The sequence below is a fragment of the Drosophila busckii genome, chromosome 3L, assembly GCF_011750605.1.
Source record: "Drosophila busckii strain San Diego stock center, stock number 13000-0081.31 chromosome 3L, ASM1175060v1, whole genome shotgun sequence".
NCBI classification, from domain to species: Eukaryota; Metazoa; Arthropoda; class Insecta; order Diptera; family Drosophilidae; genus Drosophila; species Drosophila busckii.
This window is the reverse complement of record NC_046606.1, coordinates 596,190-618,838: the sequence shown is the minus strand read 5'-3', so window position 1 is coordinate 618,838 and position 22,649 is coordinate 596,190. Positions and strand designations below refer to the sequence as shown.

The 22,649-nt window shown below is 38.4% G+C and overlaps 3 protein-coding genes across 7 annotated transcripts; 1 reads left to right on the top strand and 2 right to left on the bottom strand.

The window, feature by feature from the left end:
* Positions 1–1,022: 1,022 nt before the first annotated feature.
* LOC108600412 (glutamate decarboxylase) lies at positions 1,023–9,337 on the bottom strand. Its single transcript, XM_017987972.2, is given in 11 exon segments — positions 1,023–1,483; positions 1,539–1,586; positions 1,588–1,611; positions 1,613–1,642; positions 1,644–1,886; positions 2,477–2,555; positions 3,873–3,940; positions 4,000–4,568; positions 6,347–6,583; positions 8,394–8,462; positions 9,180–9,337. Coding segments are annotated over 10 exon segments (1,533 nt in total). The 5' UTR covers positions 8,455–8,462; positions 9,180–9,337; the 3' UTR covers positions 1,023–1,309.
* Positions 9,338–11,350: 2,013 nt separating this feature from the next.
* Positions 11,351–13,605, top strand: LOC108600413. Its single transcript, XM_017987974.1, has 4 exons — positions 11,351–11,434; positions 12,187–12,356; positions 12,618–12,760; positions 13,251–13,605. Exons 2-4 carry the CDS (start codon positions 12,193–12,195, stop codon positions 13,559–13,561), a joined length of 618 nt encoding a protein of 205 aa, XP_017843463.1. The 5' UTR covers positions 11,351–11,434; positions 12,187–12,192; the 3' UTR covers positions 13,562–13,605.
* A 2,535-nt stretch (positions 13,606–16,140) lies between these two features.
* Positions 16,141–22,247, bottom strand: LOC108600322 (GATA zinc finger domain-containing protein 10). Of its 5 annotated transcripts, XM_017987824.2 has the most exons (11): positions 21,966–22,247; positions 21,600–21,665; positions 19,721–19,894; positions 19,366–19,657; positions 19,126–19,260; positions 18,199–18,288; positions 18,021–18,107; positions 17,372–17,470; positions 17,035–17,294; positions 16,883–16,976; positions 16,141–16,824 (listed from the first exon to the last, which is right to left on the bottom strand). In XM_017987824.2, exons 1-11 carry the CDS (start codon positions 22,043–22,045, stop codon positions 16,711–16,713), a joined length of 1,491 nt encoding a protein of 496 aa, XP_017843313.1. In that variant the 5' UTR covers positions 22,046–22,247; the 3' UTR covers positions 16,141–16,710. The 5 variants fall into 5 exon arrangements, with proteins under 5 accessions (XP_017843313.1, XP_017843315.1, XP_017843316.1 ...); XM_017987826.2 differs by lacking the exon at positions 19,126–19,260 and having other exon boundaries at positions 16,142–16,824; XM_017987827.2 differs by lacking the exons at positions 18,199–18,288; positions 19,126–19,260 and having other exon boundaries at positions 16,143–16,824.
* Between the last annotated feature and the right edge of the window lie 402 nt (positions 22,248–22,649).

Below are 22,649 nucleotides of genomic sequence, written 5' to 3'. Positions count from 1 at the left end.
TCTCTCTTTGGCTGGTAACGCCGGTTTGACAAGCCCCTCGTCGCATAACTTAAGAGCACGCGCTCTTTACTTTGCTCTGCTGTTTGCTAGTTGCTGGAATAATAGTTATTGTTTTTATTTGAATTCCGTTTTTAAATACATACAATAATTTATACATAGAATGCAAATAATGATATTTTTTACGGTTTTTGTTAATTGTTAATACTGTTAATATCTTGTTATACACATAGTTTTGCTTTTGATTGAACTTAGTTAACAGCACATTAAAATACAATAAATATATATATTTTGCATTTAATATATTATGTAATATATATGTTTAATAATTTGTGTACAGCGCGTGAGGTTTTGTGTGTTTCAATTGATTTTCCAGTTTCTTTAGCCCATACCCTTAACACGCGGACCAAATGTTTAACAATAATTTAATAATTGCATTTAATTGACACCGAATATATATATCAGACATTCACATTAAAAACAAACTAATAAATCCAACTAAGACATAACATACGTATTTTCTAGTATATAGCACAGTTTTTATAATCGTTTTGGACTAGTTTTGGGGATACTTAATCCCTGTTTCATATAACTCAACTATTTGTAGTCGCTTGACTTTAATTGTTTATAATAATTTAACAAGCAGGTCTCTTTTGAATTAGCATTTAATGTAGGTACATATTGATTGCTGCAAGCAGCCTAGACTTTGGCATAGATCAACAATATATATATACCCGATTGAAAAGCGTGCAACAGATTTATATAGAATTGAAAATAAAAGCAAATCAATAATGTGTTCTTTCGTTATTTGCATTTTTGATATGTCAAGTTGGCAATATCTTTAACTTTTCTATAGCTTTCAATTCAACTGTATTCTGGTATTTTTTTTTTTAGTATATTAGCGGGTGGTGTGAGTGTATTAGCGGGTGGTATTTGTTATATATATGTAAATATACATTTAGATAGTTTTAGTTATACATATAATATTATTTGTTATAACACGCAACAGTCGCAAAAACAAACACTTTTTGCTTTTATAGTATGGCATAACAGTAAATTAAATTGTTAATTAACAATAACATTAAGTTAAATATTTCATTAGTTCACCCAACACTGGCCAGACTTGTAACTTAAACAATGAGATTTTAGTAACTTAAACAATTGACAGCAACATTGAAGTTTTTCCAAAAATTTTTAGATATGTGTGTTTGTGTGTGTGTGTGTGTGCTTATGATATGCTTTGGTTTTTACCTTATAGATACTTCTTGGTTGCATTGAACTACATAAACAGTAGCTAGAGTAATTGAACAGCTTACAAATCATCGCCCAGACGATGAATCTCGTCAAGCATAAAGTCCACATCCTGCTCGGTGACAGCAGCCGAAGAGATAATCGAACGGAAAAAGTTGGGTCGACGATCGTCGGGCTGATAGCCAACCATAAGTGTGCCCTTCTGCATCATGCGGCCCTTGATAATGGGGCACATCTGAAATATATAAACTTATAGTAATGCATCCACTTAAAATTGGGATTAAGCTTACCTTGGCCAGCTCCACTTCCTTCTTGCTGTCATGGGGCACGCCACGCAAATCGCTTGGGCACATACCAGAAGGCACACATTAACGCATTCCGGCTCCATGATCAAGGTGGAAGCGATCGGACTGCTCGCGTATGCGCTTCAGCTGATATTGCACCAGCTCCATCAAGCGATCCTGCTGGCGCTCAAAGCCTTCGGTGCCCTTGGCGCGCCACTGCAGCCACAACTTGAAGATGTCATTGTGCCTGCCGCACTGGATGACCTTATCGCCAGTATCGTAGCTTATGTCGTACTGCTTATCGGTCATGAACAGATACTCGGCCGACATCTGATTGCAGCTGATGAGCAAGCCCTGTAAGCAAATATTTTTGTTAATGTCTGGCACATAAGTCAAGTCGAAATTTTAATTAAAATTCCGCCTGCCAAAAGGCGCAACTGTGACCGATGGCAACATATTGCAGTGTATGTTAAAAAAACACCAATCGGAGGGTGACTTCGAACTTCGCAGGGTTGTCTACAGATTTTTGTGCTCATTCATTGTATTTTAAGTTTAGCAACAAACTCCCCTTGGCATGGCAAATAGCAAGGAATTGTTTGAAACACAATTGAAAAATTCTTTGCATAAACAACAACACATTGTGAAATGCACAAGAATGTGCACAGCAACAAAGGAGGGGGAGAGAGGGAGTAAGCTGCATTTTAAGAAAGAGTTGGCAGAGTTAAGCTGAAGTTTTGACTCTTGAAATTGCAAACAGTTTGGATTAAGCATAAATAGTTGTAAGCTAGTTAATGCTTAATAGAAGTTGAAACTAAATTCCAGCAAAAATTCAGCTTCAAAATAAAGATCTTAAGCCGAATTGTTGAGTTGTTCAAACTAAAAAGTAATTAATGTGTAGTCAAATATTTGAAACTAATTTCTATATATTTATATTTTTTACTTACATCCTCCTTGAAATGTATAGTCGAGCATTGCAGCAGCGCTCCCATAAGCTTGTGGGGATTCCAGGTAACCGAATCGGCGCTGCAAAAAGTCGAAATCATAATGTAAATATATTAAATGTTATACAATTACAAATTACAAGCAATTAACACTAAGCTGCCAGAGTGCGGTGGCTATGCAAAAAGAGAGGAAGAAATTCCCACCCTCCTGCTGAGCTGAGCTGAGCAGAGCAAGTGCCATAAATTGTGGCAACTTCAAGCCGCAGCACTTTAATTGAATTCAAAGCGAGCGACAACCCCCTGAGGCTGCCCTGAGGGGTTGCTAAACATCCCTGTGGGAGCTATTTACAGTTATGTGGAGAGTGTGTCGCCTGTCTATATAAACACGCGTATTTGAAGAGACTGAGCTTGAGCTCGAGTGACGGCATGTGGCCGCATTGTTTTTAGCCTTGAGATAGAGTCGCCTAGAGCAAGGACTAGGCGCTCTGCTCTGCTCTGCTTTGGGCATCATTAATCAACTTTCGGCTTAGTTGCAAGTTGTCAGCTGCCACGAGGCACTTAATGATTAATTTATAAAGGCCTGTTCAATTAGTGCGGACGAATTTGCATGCCCAGGCTAAAGAACTTTTAAAGCAATTGAATGCACAGTTTGATAGATGGCGACTAGGGTGGGTGGGAGTGCCATCAATTTGAAAGTGTTTATGGGCCACTGGCCTTGACCGCAGCCTGTCAATACACAGCTGCAGTTGTGGCAAACATTTGCCTAATCCCCTGCCCGGGGATTTCGGGATTTTCTTGCTGAGTGAAAAGTGCACTTAGGCTTCAGCCGCGGGAGCTGTTAACTTTAAAATTAAAAATTCTTCGGGCCTCGTCTATTGTTTGGCGTAATTGTTGCGTAAGTAATGCTCACCACCCCCCAAATCCAACGTCATAAAAGGCAGGGCAAAGGACTTGCGCGGGTTGAAAATCCACTTTGTTCATTTGTTTGTCTTTTCGAAATGCACTTGCTCTCAGTCGCTTGTAATCCCTCTAAGCTCTGCACACCTGATGGAGGCACTAAATGACAAATTGAGATTTCAGCCACATGTCGCTCTCTGGGTGGTTGGGTGGTTGGCTGCCATGCGGGCCATTTGGGAGCGTTTAGATTTAAATTTATACAACAAGAGTTTTCAATTCATTTTTTCTCTTCGTTCTTGTTTTGACTGCCGCATATGAGGGCAACATGGACTGGGAGTGATGAATGAGCCAGGCAGACTATTAATATGTCACTTTTGTGATTGCTTATAGACTGATTGCTATTTTAAATGGCAGTATATAAAAAAACATAAATGAATGCATGTAGCCCAAACCTTTTGCTATCAAACTGTGGTCAACTAATTTCTTTAGACGCTCAACTTACCGTTCAACTCCAGTGAATCTAGGATGACGATGCTTGCGCGACATCATCAAACCACCACCCCAAGCAGCCTGTAAGCAAATAAATTTTATATATATTAACCAAGGTACTTTGCCTTTGGGCAACTCACATCGATGTGCATCCAGCAGTTGTACTTCTGGCAAATATCCGCAATGGCATTGAGATCATCAAAGGCGCCCAGCACAGTGGTGCCAGCGGTAGCATTGACAAAGAAGGGAATATCACCCTTGGCCTTGCGCTCCAAAATCAAACGCTCCAGCTCGGAGGTAATCATCTTGCCATGCTCATCCGAGGGCACCATAACGCAATGATCGGTGCCCAGACCGCAGACAGCAGCGCAAGACTTGATCGAATAATGGCATTGATCCGAAGTAAACATGACCAAAGTGCCGGGTAGACCAACCGAGCCATGCTCCTTGTAGTTGGGGAACATCTTATGACGCGCAGCCAAGAAGGCGTACAAGTTGGAAATGGAACCGCCGGGTGCCAAAATCGAATCGCCAGTCGACCAGCCAATAATCTCACGCATCTTGGTCAACACCACAGTCTCCATGAGTATGAACACCGGAGCAATCTCGTATGTGAACATGTTGGTATTGGCAGTGGCAGTCAACCATTCGCCAGCCATGGATACCAAATCCAAGCCGCACGACAGCTGATTGAAGAAATGTGGATGACCTGGATGGGAGCAGAGAAATTGAAGTTAAGGTTAATGTGGCATAGCTTCCGCTATTGGACATGGCTGTCTAGCCAGCTGGCAGGCTAAGCTGACAACAGATGTGGCTGGCAGGCTTTGGCAATTCTTGTTGTTTTTATTAAAAATGAAACAAAGAAAAGCAAAAGGCAAAAAGAGAATAAATGTGGGCATGGCTGACTGACTGCCGGATGTGCATATGTATAAAAGCCCGCAGACAAGGTCGCCCTTTGTGCTTTTTGGGGGTCAGGTTGGCACTGCAAAAATCAATAGAGCTTTTGCCTGGCCTGCTAAGTGTCTTGAATTGTTCATTTATTGCAGCTAATTGCAACTTGCTTCAAGTCCCACGGAAAAAATCACAAAATGCTTTCACAATGAGCAACAAACAAGAGTTTATCTCACCCACCCTACCACCCACTCGGCTAAGGGAACCCTTCGTTTAGGGGGGCGTCTGTCAGTTCACATCTTGAGTGCCATAAGTCGTGTGATTAAAATCCCATTGCCCACAAGGCTAAATCCCACCCACATAAAGCCAGCACAGGCAGCGTCGGCATTCAAACATTTCAATTTGCGCATGTTGCCGCAGCTGCTGCTGCTCGTTGCCGTTGCACGTTGCCCTGCCACACAGACTGAGACACCCTCAAGCTGGCGACGCGTACGTCCGTACGTCATTCATTCGCATCAAAAGGATCAGGCGTGCAGCGAGTCAGAAAATAACAACGGATTTTGATTAAAGCTCCCTTTTTATAGAGTCTTCCTCATCATCAGCGAGATGTGCCCCATATCATGTTACCCCTGCTGGCAGCATAAGCATTATGCAAGATTATGGATCATAAATGGGATTTATATGAAGCCAGTCAAAGCTAAAAGTAAACGTGTGTATACGTAATACAAGAAAAAACTTGACTTGCTGTAATGCTTGGAAAAAGTTTAGTTGCAAACTATAAAACCTTCGATTTATATCTCTTATTGGATGTACCTACCATTGCAGTAGTTGAAGCTTGAATAACCCAAATAAAATGTATGTTTAGTTTCGAAAAGAATAAAAAATTTTACAGAAAGATGTCTGGGATTTTTGCTTTTTACGAGCTCATAACTCCATGTGCTTGCCTTCCCTGTTTGACTTTTCTCACATTTATCTCAGCAGCCAAACGAAATCTTTGTTTATTCAGTTACACTCTGATTAGAATGGCAAGTTTTAATTCAATTTTTGTCGCTCACACAAGCCCAAGTCTAATTTCCTGACGAGAAGGGCGCGTTTTAACGAGAGAGGTAGATCCAGACAAGGCCGCAACTTCCGGGGGGTAGTTGTTGCTTATTATCGATACTCCAAACACAATTGCGGTCACGTGCCTGGCCCACCCCACCCACTGGCATTAATTTTCAATGAAAATCAGCAGCATATTCAGTTGCAAAGTGAAACGTGCGAATGACTTTGTGAACCCTTTGCGAGCTTGATTTATGATTGATGGCAAATGAGATTTAAAAAGTTTGCCTCTGCCTCTGGCTGTTTTTGAAAGGTGTAAACAACTCTTAGTTTGGCTCAATGGGCCATAAAATGGCATTGTCTGTTGTCTGTCAGCCAGCCAGCGAGTTAATGTGCTTATCTACAAGGCTGCACACTTTGTGTGTCCTTAATGCGACCGCAAGTCCTGCAGACACGCGCCCCATCAGAAAAGTATGCTAAGCATATGTTTGCTGTTTATGTTTGTCTGTTTGTCTATGCAAATTTATGCAGCGACAAATTTGATTTACCACTCACCAGTTTTCACTTGATACTTCAGCGTTGTGGCACAATCCTCGATTAGCTGCTGCAGCGGCAAGGCGCGGTCTGGCACATCCAGATCCAGCAAGCGCTTCATGTCCTCCGGATGATGAAAGTCCAGCACCTTCTCATTGCGATCGTTGGTCGACTTGACAAAGTCCAACAGCACATCGACAACTTTAAGCAGAAACTCACGTGTCTCGGGCCCAGCTGTCTGTGTGGTGGGCATTAGATCTGCAATAAGATAAAGAGAGCACACACAGTTAGTTATAGTCCTGGCGCGCTTATCTCGAAAGCATAAAAAAATAAGCTGCTGACAGCTTAAAAGAAATTTTGCTTTATCTGCATGCCTCCTGTTCTTAGCTTGATATATGTTTATGTTTATGATGGCCTTAATGATTTGTGTGTCCGGCTATTGTGAGGCAAGCAGCCCACACAGCTTGCCACAGCATAAAAAACAGATTTCAATTTCGATATTATAATGGCGGGTAGTTAGCTTATTATTAAAGTTGCTTATAAGTAAAAGTTATGAGTTGTATAATTGATGGTATACTTAATATTATAAATTCTTATTGTAAACTTTATTTGAACTACAATACTATAAGTATTTAATGTTTAAGCAAGATTATAGAAAACATAAGCTTGATATGCATTAATATTAATATATTTTATTCAGGCAGCATAAAATAGACTCGAGGCTCGCCTAAACTAATTTTTGCATGAATTATTTATTTTTTAAATATTACTTTACTCATAATCAGCAGCATTTTTTTATTTAAATATCAGGCCAACTCTGAAGCAGTATTATATATAGCATACATTATGGAATGATATAAAATCAATGAAAATTGCGCAGCTTTCTGCTTCGGTGTTAAATCTTCTGCTTTTAATTATTTCATTTGTTATTGTTATTAGCTTTAGCCATAATTTCGTTTACAGCTCTTGGCTTTCAACCACAGCAGCTCATAAATATTTATAATATGGCAGCCATATGCTGCCGCATTCAAGGATATTCTGCTCATTCTGCGGCTGCCTGCAATTAATTGCCTGGATTTATAATAAAATTAATGCTGGCCGCAGTCTGAGACTTTGCTACGCTCTAAATCAATTGGAAAACTTAACGTTGCGCATGATTGCTATTAAAATTTCAATATAAAGGAGCAGACAGCGTGTCCTGGAACCAGCAGCTTGAGACAAATTGTAGCAATTTGATGAAAATTCCACAAGTTTACAGCAAAGTTAAATAAAATTTAATGTGTTGGGGCGAGCGTGCGCTTAATGTCAGACACAGCCGCCGCACAAAGATCCTGCAGATCCTTTTGCACACACACACACATACAGACGCTCTGTCTCACTCTCACATGTAAGCGTGCGTAATATCCTGTGACTAAACGGTTTATGTTTGTTGGCCTTTCAATTTCGTGCACGCGTCTACCTTTTTGCTATATATCCTGCGAATAGGACACTGGTGGTTGCTGCGTTTGACTTTTGCTGCTGTTTGTCTGTCCGTCTGTCTGTCTGTCGCTCTGTCTGTTTGTTTGCTGGCCCTCGAAATCTGTTACAAGGCACAGTCGCCAGTTTCACGCTTCGTTGCTGCCAAACGGCCGCAGCTATTTATCAAGGACCTTCTGTTGCTGGCACACATGTCTGTGTGTGTCCTTGCGCTTGTCCTTTGCAGCAATGCCACTCAGTTTAACACTCTCATTTATTATTTGTTGAGCAAATAGTTACGTGTGCTGGAATTGTAATCACAACTACTTACACTAGTTCTTACTTAAGCTAAGCTCTTAAGCTATGCGCCAGGATTAGGATTGGCAAATGATATGTGGTTAGGAATATTGCAAATAATGATGCTTGATTACTAAGATTATTATTGAGAATCCATTAGGAGCAGATATCGCAGCTCTACTCATTATATAAAATGATATGAAGAAATCGAATTAATGCTTCACTTCTAACTTCACTTTTGTTAGCTAAATCATTACTTATTTCAATTCTATATATATTAATAATTTCTATATAAAATATATATATTTTAACTTACCAAATGCTGTGAGTTTACCCGTCCTTTCGGAGAGTTTATACCCGTTCGGATTTGCTGCCATTTTCTCCTCTGCAAAAACAATATCAATAAAAATGCATATATAATAAGTTATAAAACGCCTAAACTTAGACTATAATTTAGTTGTTATGCAATTAGTTAGACTTGCCAATGTCAACTAAAAATAGTTAAAACGCAATTACTGTTACATAATCAACAAATGCACTGCTTGAATAAATATGAAGTGGGAGTAACTTGAACTGAAAAGCAAGCAAGGACAACTGAAGGGCAAGTGAGTGGGCAGAGCGCACTATATACTTGTGTATATATATGTGTGTGTGTGTGTGTTTTCGAGTGGGAAGGACACGTCAACTGACATTGCGCAGTGAGTGCTAAACAAATTTCCTGTGTAGGTGTCTGAGTCTGTGTATGTGTGTGTGTTTAATGATGAAAATTTGTGAAACTTATGTAAGCGACAGAGTTTAAAACACACATTAAGACAGTTAGGGAATTGCGAAAGCTGCTTAGCTTACCGATTATCCTGCGGATATCGTCGATATATTGCTTTAGATAATTCACTTTGACTGTTTATTGATAATACAGTTGGGGCAAGCAAAAAATATATATACGTGTAATGTTTATAAAGAGAGAGAGAGCAGTACTAAGTATAACAACAAACAATAATGTCGAGAGCGAAGGCGAAATGTTTTGAGAGTTTCTGAGTTATGGGCGCTGACTGACTGACTGATGTTGAACACTACGATGAACAAGCAGCTAAGCTGAACTTACACACACTCACACACACTAAAATACACACACGTTTGGGTTTTGAACTGAACTGAAGCGCACGGGACGGAGCTAAGCAACTAACTCTGAGCAGTAGAATCTGTTTTTGCCTGATTGCAAATTTAAAGTTGAGCAAACGCAGCTACACTCGCTGACGATCTGTGAAGCTATGAGCAGCAGCATCCGCTTGGGTCGCCTACGAAGCTTGTGTTTTGCACAAAAATGGCTGCCCACACATACACCTACGCACACACATACACATATATATATATATATAGTGTGGCCATGTTGCATAACCTTCACAACAGCAAAGGCATTCGGCGCTTATGTATATAACTTATATATAGCTCAGCATATATATGCAAATAGCCATGAGTGTTGTTTTTTTTTTTTTGGCAGTTTGGCTATGACGTCACGGCAACCATCTTGTCATGCTGTGGGCGGAGCTATGCTTTTTGTGGGGCGTTAACAGTTATACACGCAAAGCGCCAACTGCGCAAGCTCCAAACCCAAATGTCTGTTGTTGTCGTTGTGGGGGTGGGGGGTTAGAATTTTTTGCTTCAACAGCAATTTAAGTGCTTTAGTTTTTATTTATTTTATGCTTTTGCAACAACAGTTGTGACAGCATAAAAAAGCTAATTAACAAACTAATTTTTGTCGCTGTTTTTGACATTTACAATGCACGAAAGTTTGTGCTTGAGAAAAAAAACAGCAAACGACAAAGCAATTTGCACTGCAAAAAGCAATAGCAAGTTACATATTGTTGCTACATATATATGTGTGTATGTGTGTGTATTTTTTAGGGAAACAAATTTAGGTCACACATACACAGCAGACGCCTCTATGTGTAGCCTTCAAGTGAAATTGCATTAGTTGCGAGTGAGCGATTTTCATAGCATACTTTTCAGCAGCCAATAACACTTGCCATCAGCTTATATAACCATTTGTGGCTTAGAGTGTCCATCACTTTGGCTCTAAAAGGTTTTCATTCGCTAGTTGGACCAACACTTTTGACCAAGTTTTCGTCCGCCAAGTGGCTTTGATGTTGACTTGGCTTATCTAACAATATGCAGGCGCAAAAGTAACTTGAGCTTAAGTCTTCAGCTTTCTGACAGCGCATTTCAATATAATTTAAAGTCTTAACTTACAACTTGGCAGACTTTAGCTACTTAATGAAAGTTTAAATTTAAACACAAGTAAATATTCTATATGCTATTGTAGCAAGCTGCTTTTAAGCAAATATTTCTACATTGAAAGCAAAAATAAGGCAGCAGAAATTATTCTTAATAGCAACAATTTCTTACTTCTGCAACAAATTAGAAAAAGATTCGTGCAGTAACAACTAAATGAATGAATTTTAACTAATAAAGCAATATAAACAAATGTATATACTTCAATACAAAATGGCATATAAAAAGATAGCACACTGCCTAAATGTCTCAATTGCTTTGGCTGCACTACAGAATTAATTCTAACTTACAATTTATATAAATAAATGTATATAAATCACAGCAGTTTAAAATTAAAATTTAGAACTCTTTATTCTACATAGGCAACTATTTGTGCATACAAAACATTTGTGCAAAAATAGTTTAGACTAGTTGCTTATATAGAAAGTTTGCTGCATTTGCCCAATTTTGTTTTATTTAATTAAATATTATTGAATTTTTCGTCTAATTGTAATTAAATGCAAAAGCAAGTTTTTAATAATGAAACTTAAACATTTGTATATAGAAAAGCTTAGTATATTCAACTTTAAATGCGCAAGTTTATAAATCGTTGGACTTTGTATTGATTTAGCTACTGGAAATTCGTATACTAGACTTTGTTTTGGGGATTTCCGGGCCTATCTATTTGCTGACACATTTTAACACACTGCATGCCTATTAATCAACATATTTATTGACTTAAATGAGCATTATCTCTCGTTTGTAATAACTGTCAGTTGGTTTTGCTTATCGGGGCAGAACAAGTTTGGTTCATTAGCCAAAGCGACTAGCATTTATAATTGGGCACTTGGCTAAAGCTGATTAAGGCGCTGAAGCAAAAGCGTGTAGATAAACGATTAGCGAAAAGATAGCAACTGTCTATCAGACAACGACTGATAATGTTATTATCTATACTATATGGGGCATAATAAATTGAGTTTAGCTGCTAATAAAAGTGCAGAGCTTAGCAGCGTTAAATTGATTTTAGTGCAAGCGTTAGCAGGTGTAACATATATCAAAAAATAGAATCAATTGTGTGCAAGACTGTGTGTAAGTAAGCGAGTGCGCATACGCCATGTGTGACCAGCAACAGAATGGCTGCGGCTACGGCTTTAGTTTGAATTATGTGCGGATATAATTGAAGCCATTGTAGTCGTAGTTGATTTATGTGCAGGCCACAAAAGGCAAAATTAATTGGCTTAAAGCAATGATTGTGGTCTGTTTGAACTCAAAGGCAATTCAAGCCGCAAACTCAAATATTTACCTGCCTTTGTTTGCACGTAGCGCAGATAGGCCTTGTAACCCAGATAGGCGAAAATATTTGCAGCCTTTCTTTTTTGCAGCAAGTTAATTAAAACTGGCACACACACACACACACACACAGTGAAAACGATATGACTGGGCTCGCTGGCAGCGCTCAACTGGCAACTCCCAAAAACAAAACTCTCAACGCAAAAGTAGGAGCTACAAGGCTACGGGGAAATCAATACGCGCATAATTTAACAGCTAAAAAAATAGTTAGAGTAGGGCTAACAAAGCTATGGGCTATGAGTATTTGCTAAATCAAGCGTAGTTGGCATTGTTGAAAGCATAAGCCTAGCAAAATATTTTTTGTTGCATATATGCAGGCGCGTGATAATTGCATTTCAAGCGCAATTGCTTGCCAATTGTATATATAGTATATATAGCTAGCTACAAGGCTACAATGTTACAGCTGCATATATAAGCATTACGCATACGCCATGTAGCGCAGCCATAACTAAAGTGCTCTCTGTCTTTTTCACTCACCTGCCTCGCTCTAGCTCAGCATGTTGCGTTTGCTATTGGTCACACTTGTGCTTTGTTGTGCGTCGACTCGCAGCGCTGTGACGTCACATTCGAGGGTTGCTCGCCTTGAGCTGCCGTCGCCAGCCACATTGATGTCCAGCAGCGTAGTTCAGAATTGGAGTTTGGTGTGTCAAGAGCTCTGCGGGTAAGTCAAGAGTTCAGCCAAAATAGCAAAACTTTGTCTTATCTGCAATAAATTAACAAGTGTTGTGGTCTTAATAAAATATTTCAAAAATGCGTTAAGTGCATGTCACTAACATTTGATAAATTAGTTGAAGTCAAATTGTGAAATATTTTGTGCTTGTGTTAAGCGTCGGTAAATGCGAAACACTTAACCCACATGTTTCAACGCTATTGATATTGCCAAAATTCAAGTGCTCACGTGATCAAATTATTATTTTTTCAGTGCTCGCCTAGGCGTTGCGCCCTGTGCCAAATACTGCGCAACGCCTGCCCAGGCGGATGCGACTGCAGATGCGCTGGCAACGAGCAGACTGAATACAGTTTTTAATTTAAATAAATGCGAGCAACTGCATGGAAAGCAAACGGGTAAGTCTAAGATATTTAAATTAAAATATTGTAGGTGCAAGTTAATTTAAAATAATCAATCATATATAACTGATTGCCAGCCTGAAGGCCTTTGTTGCTCTGTCTATACCAATTGTACCATAGAATTTAATTCTAGGCTACAATTAAAATAAATAAATAAATATAACTGATAAGTATAAGATGATTATAAAAGTGTATAGAATCATAATTTAATGCCTGATATAGGGAATTCAAAGAGAAGCAAATCTTTGAGAAAGTTTCTAAGAACTGCTTCAAATACTATTACCATAAATTTACAATCTACTACGCAAATAGTCAAGAAATCATTAGACGTTGATTTATGTATATTATAGCAAACACTATAGATAAGACTATATATAAATATTCTATGCTAATCTTTGATTATGATTAATAGAATTCTAATTTAATTTAACTCTCAAGCTCTCAACTGACTGCTCATTTAGTCACTACTTTTCTTTACTTACCACAGACTCCGAGTGCAACGATGCGATTAAAGTGGATCTAAACGAATCCCTTGGTGATCGACTCTGCTCGAGCTATTGCCAACAGTGTCGACGCACGCTCTCCGGCTGCAGTCCATGTCAGTACTCGGATGTTTTGAGTGAGGTCAGCTTAGAGCAGAGCAAAGCTTCACACGGTTCCAGGGCTGCTCCAGCTTCAGCTGCTGAGTACGCTAGCGATGCGGATACGCCGGATTGGAACGAACTGTGCAAGTCGCTCTGCAAAACTGGCGATGGCGGGTCTTTGTGCAACTGTGATTTATCGCCATTTTTCAGTTAGGCGCAAGTCTAAGCTGTAAGTGCATAAATCACAAAAAAAAAAAACAAAAATTATATATGCAAACATTTATGTTTGTTCTTTGTTGGAAGTTATAATTTCAATAATATTTTGTGTTAATGCTAGTGTTGTCTAAATATTTACCGTTGTTAATTGCGAACTTTTTAGTTGAATTGTATAATAATATATATATATATAAAACTATATAGACGTTTTGTAGTGAACGTCAAAAGCAGAAAAAAATCTAAAAAAAAAACATTCCCTATGCGAATCAATTAATTTGTAATTAATTTCAATTAAAAAATAAAATACTATAAACTATATAGTAAAGTAAATAAGCATATTAAGCAGCTGCTTAGCTCAGCACACAACAAAATCACAAAAGGGCTTCCAGTGCTAGAAGATTACATAACCAGGAGCAGATCCTAACTATTTTTTAGCACACCCAAAAGTTGAGAAAGCAGCAGTTACAATTACATAAAAAACACAACAACCAATTAATATCAAAAATACACAACATATCGTCGTTGCACAATTATTTACATAACAAAAAAATCAAAAAAAAAAACTTTCATTTAATTAATGGAATCAGCATATCAATTTTTAACAAACGGGCAGAAGGAAAAAATTGATATACAACTTTTGAGTTTAACAAAAAAAAAAATACGATAAATAAATATTTAGCCAAGAGTTTAGTGTTGGTTACTGCACAAAATATCAAAACTATATATTAACTATATAGCTAAATTGGTCTATACAAATATTGAATATTATGAGTTGCGCGATTGCAAATCAGAAAACTCAAAGGCAAAAACTTTAAGCAGTTGCGCCCACAAAAAGTCGAAAACAAAAATTAAATAAGTGTATCTACTAACACTCTCTAAATGTGCATAATTTATATAAATATATATGTATGTAATAATTAATACAAGTATATGCTAAACAAATGTTTGGAAGACATTTTTTCGCACACACAAATATTTCAGCAAACAACAACAAGCATTTTGGAAGACACTTGCGTCAATTTTAAGCAAAAACAACAACAATTGCAATTAGTTTAAGAGCTTAGCACTACATATATTAAAACTTAACTATGTATATTTCAAATTTATATACATAACAGCACACGCGACGCTGTGACGCGACAATAATTGAAAACACTTCAAAGTCATATATATAATGAATATATATATATATGTACATTTTATGTGTGTAAATGTTAGCAGCTATTTCGTAAACGCGCACTTTATATAAATGTTTGTAATTGCACCCAGAAACAAAAAAGAAAATGAGTTTAAAATATTGCAAGACATAAAATTATTCAGAGCACATTTATTTAAGACTACTTGCGGCTTCAACTAAACTATATATATATATATATGTATATCGATGTGTAGCAAGTTTAACTAATTTATAACATATATATATAAACATAATTAAATGCACTACTATATGTATATGTGTTAGACGTTTCTGCGTTTCTGCCATGAATACAGCGGCCGTACTAAAATATATACTAAATACCTTAAACAAATGGAAGACATTATAATACAAACTATATATATATGAAAACTATAATAAAGAGCTAACAACATCATCATCAATTACATAATACAAGCTTACGATTGATTTCTGATGCAAACTAAACAATTGTTAAATGAATTATAATAGCAACAAATAATAAATAAAGTATTAACAGCTTATATATGGTAGTTAAGAAACAACAAAACTAAAAATCCAAAAGCACTGCAAAACAGTAGCCAAAAGCGAAATTTAAAGACAATTCCATATTGAAGCAAACTAATAAAATCTTATTGCAAACACCAACACCCCCCTACATAAAAGTCAAATATATTATGTGTTAATCGTTGTAAAGCCCTTCTAAGCAAACATTTGTTAGTGTTTTTATTTTGGTTGCAAGCGTAAGTATGGTTGGGGATTTTGTCGATTGGGGAGTATATAAAATAGCAGTTAAATTAATTAATTAATTGAAGATTTAATAGTGTCAAAAACTTTCAGCTTGCTAATTTGCACCAGCGGGCATTTTCTCGTTAAGAGAATATTTGAAGTAATTGATAAATTAATTACCTGGTGCTTAAATTGTGCAAGGGAATTTTTATTTGCGCCATCTAGCGCATGCTTACGTAAGCTTTGTTAATGTTATTTAGTGGGAAATTTCACGAAATTCGACTTGAGTTTTTTTGAAATAATTGTTAAGTTAATTATTTGAAGCTTAAGTAGTAAAAGGGAAATTTTTGTGCGCCATCTAGCCCCAAAAACATAAACTTTGCTGCTTTGTTAGCGCCATCTAGCGTTCACGCAGTGCACTGCTTATTGCTAAGCATCGATGCTTATTTCAAATTAAGCTTGGCCGTTACTATTTCGAATGTAAATTACAATGTAAAATATTTAACTCACCTGAAACAGCAGCTCGCTTTAAATGCAATTGGGCAGCAACTATAAAATAATACATTTTACAAAGTATTGCTTACAATATTAACAATTCTTTACAAAATTTGCATAGATATATGTACAATTGAAGTTTACACACTGCACTCAAACACATTTTCTGTTAATTTCGTTTATTGCGTTAATATATTTTCACACAGTTTCATAAACAAACCAAAAAGAATTATCATAACTAGGAAAATATCTTTTAGTTGTAAATTACTTAACAAAAGTTAGCTAAGGCGTTTGACAACTAATTTGTTAACGAGAACGGAAGATTTAAATATTGTGCAGTACGCCTTGGACGTTAAAATGTGTGTGTGTGTTTGTTTTTGTTTAAGTACAAAATAAGGCTTGAGTGGTGTGTCTTTGTTTAAAATTAATTAATTATGCTAAGTTAAAAAACAAATTAATGTTAACAAAGAGCGCGCAAGAGTTGAGTTTTTGTTTTTTTTACAATTATTGTTACATATGCATATTGTACGTATATATCGTTCGTTTTAAGTAGCAAAATAATAGTTTTTGTTACTTTCGTTAATGCTTATACAAAAGGGATTTGTTATTATTACAGTTACAATTGGCAAGTATTGTTTAAGTATTTTGTTGTTGCTTGAGTTTAGTTAGTGGCGGCTATTGCTGAGTTGTCATTTCGTGGTCTTTTTGCTTTGCTAACTAATCGACATGCGATTAGTTAAGCGTCTTCATCATTCAGTGCCCAGTTCATCGATGCGACAGCGCACGGCGTGCTCCAGCACCTCCAGACTGCCGTAGTCCAGCTCCTTGACCAAGCACAAAGTGGCAGACAAAAGATTGGAGTTCTAAAAAGCAATAAAAGCGTCAAAGTCAAGTCAATATCGATATTATCGATAGACTTACTCTATTTACAGGCCGTCTATGATAGCCAGCAAAATGTCCCATAACAGAGGCTGAAACATTGCTTACAGAATCGCTGTAGCGACCCTCGGGGCGTCTGCAAGGTAAAAAAAAAAGTTTACTAAAAGTTTTCAGAGAGATTATTTTAAGCTCACCTCGTTCTAGGTCGCTCCTCGTACTCCCAGTCGCCGCCATTCTCACGCGCACTGCCATTTCTATAGGCATAACGCTCCGTTTCGGGTCCCGCACTGCGTCGCTGCTGCTGCTGCTGGTGCTGTTGATGCAAATGCATTTGACTGCCATAGGGATTGTGATGCACTTGCGGCGCCTGCTGATGCTCCTCCCATTCCGTCAGATCCGTTTGACTGTGACGATAATGCGCTGGATAGGCGGGTCGATCCGACTGATAGTATTCCTGTATTTTAAAATTATAGCAGAGGAATACCAACAATCAAAAGGAGTTATCCATTGTTTGGGGTGACGCTCTCATACCTTCATAGAGTGCGTGGATATGCTGGGGGGCAGAGGCGTGGGACGCACCTCTTTAAAGCCAAGATTAGATACGCACTCCTGATCAGAGCCCGGCGAGCACTAATCGGAGTTACGTACAGTTAAGTTAAGTTAGTGTGCATGTGTGTGTGTTGGGAACAGAAATTGTCATTAGTATTATTCTAAAGCAAAGCAAAGCTAAGCTGCTTGTCGTTCTGCACTTTCTTCTGCTGCTGCTGCTGCTCTTGTTACTTTAACGACCCATTTTTATCATTTTTGCTTTGGCAATTATATTTCGTCTCGGTTTTCTTTTCACAGCGCTCAAAGTCAACTGCTATTGCGGCAAGACTTAACCCAGAAACAAGAGCACCCCGCCTTGTTAGACAATAACAGAGAGAGAGAGAGAGAGACTCGGCGTGGTACCTTCAGTTGCTGCCACATCGCGTGACTTATTCACGCGTAACACGCTTCAAAAAAATATACAAAAAATAAAAGGGCTAGGGCGAAGTCTCAAGTGTGACGTGCACACGCCCAAATAATATATATATATCTGCATATCGCTCAACTTTTGTTATATTAACCCATGACTCGAAGTCGACTAAGCAGCGTAGCTTGCCAATAATATTATTTCGATTCAAATTTCGTGGCTTACATCGTATTGTTGGGAGTAAGTGCGTTGCTCTTTGGTTAGCGTATTATTGGTATTATATTTTTGGGGTGATGTAGGTCGCGCAGGTTCCTGGGAAATATGCATATTATAAAGTTATTGCGGTGAATTTCTTGCTGATTTTTGTTCATTTGTTAGTTGTGTGTGTGTGTGTGTGTCTTACATCATATTGATTAGCATAGGAGGTGCGTTGTTGTTGTTGTTCTTTAGTTAGCGTGTTAGTTGTTTGAGGCGATGTCTGGTGCTGGGGTTCCTGGGAAAAAGAGACCATTAGCGAGATTATTAACTGTTAGTGTCGGAGTCAAGTTGTTGTGTAAGGCGCGATAAGCAAGAACTGATAACACACAACAAATGAATTTACTTCTTACAACAAACTGTTCTCCACTCCACACGCGTTTCAAATTTACGGTTCAAAGTGAAAGAGAGAACCCACTAGTGAGAGTCATAAACAGAGAGTGAGAGAGCGAGAGCCACAGCTCAACCTTTCTTAGATTACAAATACCTGAATGACTTCCCTATAACTTGGAGCTGAACTACGACTAAACTGATCTCCCACTAGTGAGAGTTATGTCATAAATAGAGAGAGAAAGAGGAAGAACCTTAGTTTAGCTTCTCTTAGATAGTTAAGACCTTTTACAAACACTTGAAGGCGAATTACTAGCCCCTAGTTCGTTCCTGGTGAACTGATTACCTTGCCACCAAATCGCTTACTGCGAACTAGTCAAGGGATACCCATTGATCGCCAACTGATTAAAATCCCACTTGCTTTACTTTAAATTATAGCAAACTTAACTGTTGATTTCTTATTGTCTATTATGCATTAACTTGTTGTCAAATTTGATATTCGCTCAAGGTTAACAGACTAATATTTAATAAATAAAATGCATAAATAACTTGTTAACTTCCTGTTTTAACTAGCTCGCCAATAAATTAATCAATTTAGCTTTTGTCTATGAACTTAATCAGCTTATGGCTTATTGCCCTGACTCTAAGCCCACCCAACTATGCACAAAATTCAATTAGCATTGCCTGTATAGCCCCAAATTGAAGCTTTTGAGGGTTGGGCCCTACAACCGCAGAGTTCATTTACCTTGGTGGGCGTTGGCGGCATGGAGTCTTGCATTTGTGTATTGAACGTATCGTTGGCATTATTAGTGTTATTGTTAATGTTAATGTTAATGTTATCGTCGCGCGAGTTAGTGACAGGCGCAGCTAAACGTGGCGACTTAAAGATACAAATTTGACAAAGAGAGAGAGAGAGAGAGATACAAATGCCGTGCTTTAGTTAGTGTGGCAAACAATAGAGGGCGTAACAAAGGAATGCATTTACCTCTTTGAGTGGACTCGAGCTGCGACGCTGCGGCGCCGCCTGCTGCTGCTGCTGCTGCTGATGTGGCGGTGGTGAATGCTGTGGATAATTTTGTGGCGGTGGTGTGCGTTGCAATTGTTGCTGCTGCTGCTGCTGTTGCTGTTGCTGCTGTGGCTGATAGGCATCCTCGTAGACATCCTCCTCCGCCTGCTGCGGTGCACCGCGCAGCGCTGCCTCCACCTCCTCAGCGGTAACCTCGACGTTATCCAATTTCTTGAGATTGGGCAAGGCGCGCAACACCAGCGAACGATAGCTGTGGTTACAATAAAAAGTGTTAACAACAACAAACAAATAACCGCAAAAGTTGTTCACTCACTTTGGTCCCGCTACATCGCAGCATGGATTCTCCTCCAGCCAGAGATATCGCAATGCCGGCAAGTTTTGCAAATAAAATATTTCATTGATATCTTGTATATTGTTTTTGCGTAAATACAGCTCTTGTAATTTACTGCAGTCTTCAAAGGGCGCCAAGGTGCTGATCTTGTTGACGCTAAAAATAAATAAAATAAAAGTTTATTTGCGCCTGCGACAAAACAAAACAAAGCGTAGCGTGAATCATTCAAAAGTTATGCTGGGCAAACAAAAGATACAAAATGCTTTAAAGTTCATTAGCTTGGCTGCCGTGTATTGACTTTCTTTAAGGCGGTACCGTTAGCTGATAAAAAGGCAGCGCCATTAGCTTATGTCATACGTTAGTTGGCACCTCATTTAGCATTAATTATGGCTTAAGTTATCAACTGATGTTCTAACATTTCATTCGAAATATAAATGCAATGATTTTTAATCTATGCTAAAAATACAACAGTAACTTAGCTATATATAGTGCTATACATATAAGGCAGCGGCGCATAAAGTATCTGCAGCTATTTATAGCTTATTGTAATATGCGCTGCGTAAGTAGCAACTCCAAATGTATCTCAAGGTTGAACTCAAGTAGCTGCCAAGTGCCAACAGCACGCAATGCAAATCAATAACTATGCTTTGTAGTTACAAACTAGTTATAAGATATAACTGTTGTTCGCGCTATAGACTGTGTGGGCAGCAGACAACTGAAAGCAACGCCTTTGCCTTGGCAAACAGCGAATCCATTATTGCTACAAAGGCAGCCAAACGTAGCAAAAAGGGTTTTCTTGTTTTATGTAAATAAATGTATAATGCTGTTAACCCATTGGGGGCTGCTAACTAACCGATAAGTCTTTGCAACAAGTGTGTTAATTGCCTAACGCTGATAAAACTTAGCCTAGGTCTACTTGAAGCGTAACTAATATTGCAATTGGCTACAGCAATTATTTGATTTTAATATATTTTATTTTCATGCTGTTCCCGCCATTAAATTTATCAGCTCACTTGCCACAAATTAGTTTTACCCAAAGTCATAAACAAAAATCTATAATTAATATAAAACAACAAATATCTTCATTTCCCTCAATTAAATCAACATGTGTGTGTGTGCAGCTTTCTACGCTTTGTGGCAAGCGCCAGCCGCAAGTTTATGGTGTTAAGGCCTTCCTGTTCAGCTGGCACTTAAAAAGGCAAACGCTGCTAGTAAACAGTTGATAAAACTCAAAATTTATGTGCTCATATGAGTTGCAAATCAATCTAAGCGACCTTGACAGTCAAAACAATAATTTGCTGCCTTAAAAGGCAGCCCCACAAGGCTTACAAAAATCAGCAAAGTATCTGCAAGTACGCTTTGTATCTATAACAGTGCGTAGGGGCTGCCTACGCAAGCCACAAAAAAAAAAATATAAGGTAAAGTTGCTGTTGCCAATTTTGGTGCTCCCACGAGTTTTTTGAGCTATAGTATGTTTTTTTTTTGCCTTTTGTTGTTGCCTCTTTGTTGTTGCTTTTTGCATTAATTACGCGCTTGAGCGTGCCAAAGTTTTTGCGCTTGCTTGATGATGAATCCGCTGCTGTTGCTGTTGCTGTTGCCTCTCGCTGCTGCGAATGACATCATTTGCGCACAAGTATCTTATAGATAGAGCTATGCATATAGCGCTCTCGCTCTGGCTTTCACTACAGCACAGTAAACATTTCGTAAGCTTAATTGAATTTGAAATCAATCAAAATCGCATAGAAACAAGCGTAACGCCAGCAAGCTTAAGATGGCTTAAAAAAAAGTTACACGCGCACAAACTAACAAATTCAATGGGCAAACCAGCTTGTGCATTTCTCTCAGTGTATGCTTAGCTTACCTCAGCGCCAAGACCTCCACACCATGCATGCGTTTGATTATGCTTACATCGCTGAGATCACTGCCCCTGTAAAGCAAAAAGAAAAAAAAGCGTTAAAAGCAAAACAAATTTTAGTCAGATACATTTATTTAGATGCTATCTAGGCTAAGCGGCGCACGCTTAAGTGCAACAGCCGAGCCGCATGGCCACTTAACCCCTTGGGGTACAGCCAAAGTGGACAGAACGCAGGCGAAACCAGTTAGAAGTTTCAGCTTTGGTCTATTTCTTTGGATTTGGGTCGGGAGTCGCTTCTTGGTGAAAGTAGCTGGTGGGCTGGCCAAGAGGCTTTCACAAACAAACAAAAAAAACAGCAAACTGCACGCTTACCAGCAATTGAGTTTTTTAATTAATCCCAGATCCGATTGCTTGCTCCGCGCTATCACCATTTCCTCCGTTAGACGCGACATTTTGTAAATAGACTAACAGGTGTGCCCGCCGTAGTGTAGATCAAACCGTTTTTAGTCAAACGAAAGGTGAGCAACAAAATCGACGCTTACAACAGGTTACGCTAGCTACTGTCGTTGTTGTTATTATTTTTATAAACAGCGTTGTGGGCGTGTGCACTGCACTACGTAATTATTTACAGTCGTTCCGTAGTAGCTGCGTACCGCTTTTGTATCTTACAGATACTTTTATTTGCGCTTTGTACCTTGTACGCTGGCGTAACTCACACGGCTGACTAACTCGCGCTTTAACTGTTGTTGTTGCTGCTGCTGCTGCGCTGCTGCTGCTGCTTTTGTGGCTGTTGCTTTAAACTATTGCGCGTCTATTTACAATTAACGTAATTCACTTTTTAGCTTATTATCTAGTGCTCTTCACTATAACTTTTACCCGCTATATGTTTTTCATAAATCTCTTGCATCGATTTTTCCTCTGTCGGCATGCACATCTCTCTCACACACACACACATACACACGCGACAATTACTAAAACTATAAATATTTTCAACTATTTGTTGCTTGCATTCAGTTGACAACGCTATAATAAAAACTTTGTTTCATTGCTTTTGGT

What these genes read in the sequence shown, in the direction of transcription:
- LOC108600322 (XM_017987824.2), bottom strand. Translation starts at nt 22,045, where the DNA reads ATGTCGCGTCTAACGGAGGAAATGGTGATAGCGCGGAGCAAGCAATCG. An exon ending in TGCCGCCAACGCCCACCAAG is followed by an intron (nt 18,289 to 19,125) that starts GTAAATGAACTC and finishes TCTTTTTCCCAG; the next exon opens with GAACCCCAGCACCAGACATC. An exon ending in CCTATGCTAATCAATATGAT is followed by an intron (nt 18,108 to 18,198) that starts GTAAGACACACA and finishes CATATTTCCCAG; the next exon opens with GAACCTGCGCGACCTACATC.
- LOC108600413 (XM_017987974.1), top strand. Translation starts at nt 12,193, where the DNA reads ATGTTGCGTTTGCTATTGGTCACACTTGTGCTTTGTTGTGCGTCGACT. An exon ending in GTGTGTCAAGAGCTCTGCGG is followed by an intron (nt 12,357 to 12,617) that starts GTAAGTCAAGAG and finishes TTATTTTTTCAG; the next exon opens with TGCTCGCCTAGGCGTTGCGC. An exon ending in ACTGCATGGAAAGCAAACGG is followed by an intron (nt 12,761 to 13,250) that starts GTAAGTCTAAGA and finishes TACTTACCACAG; the next exon opens with ACTCCGAGTGCAACGATGCG.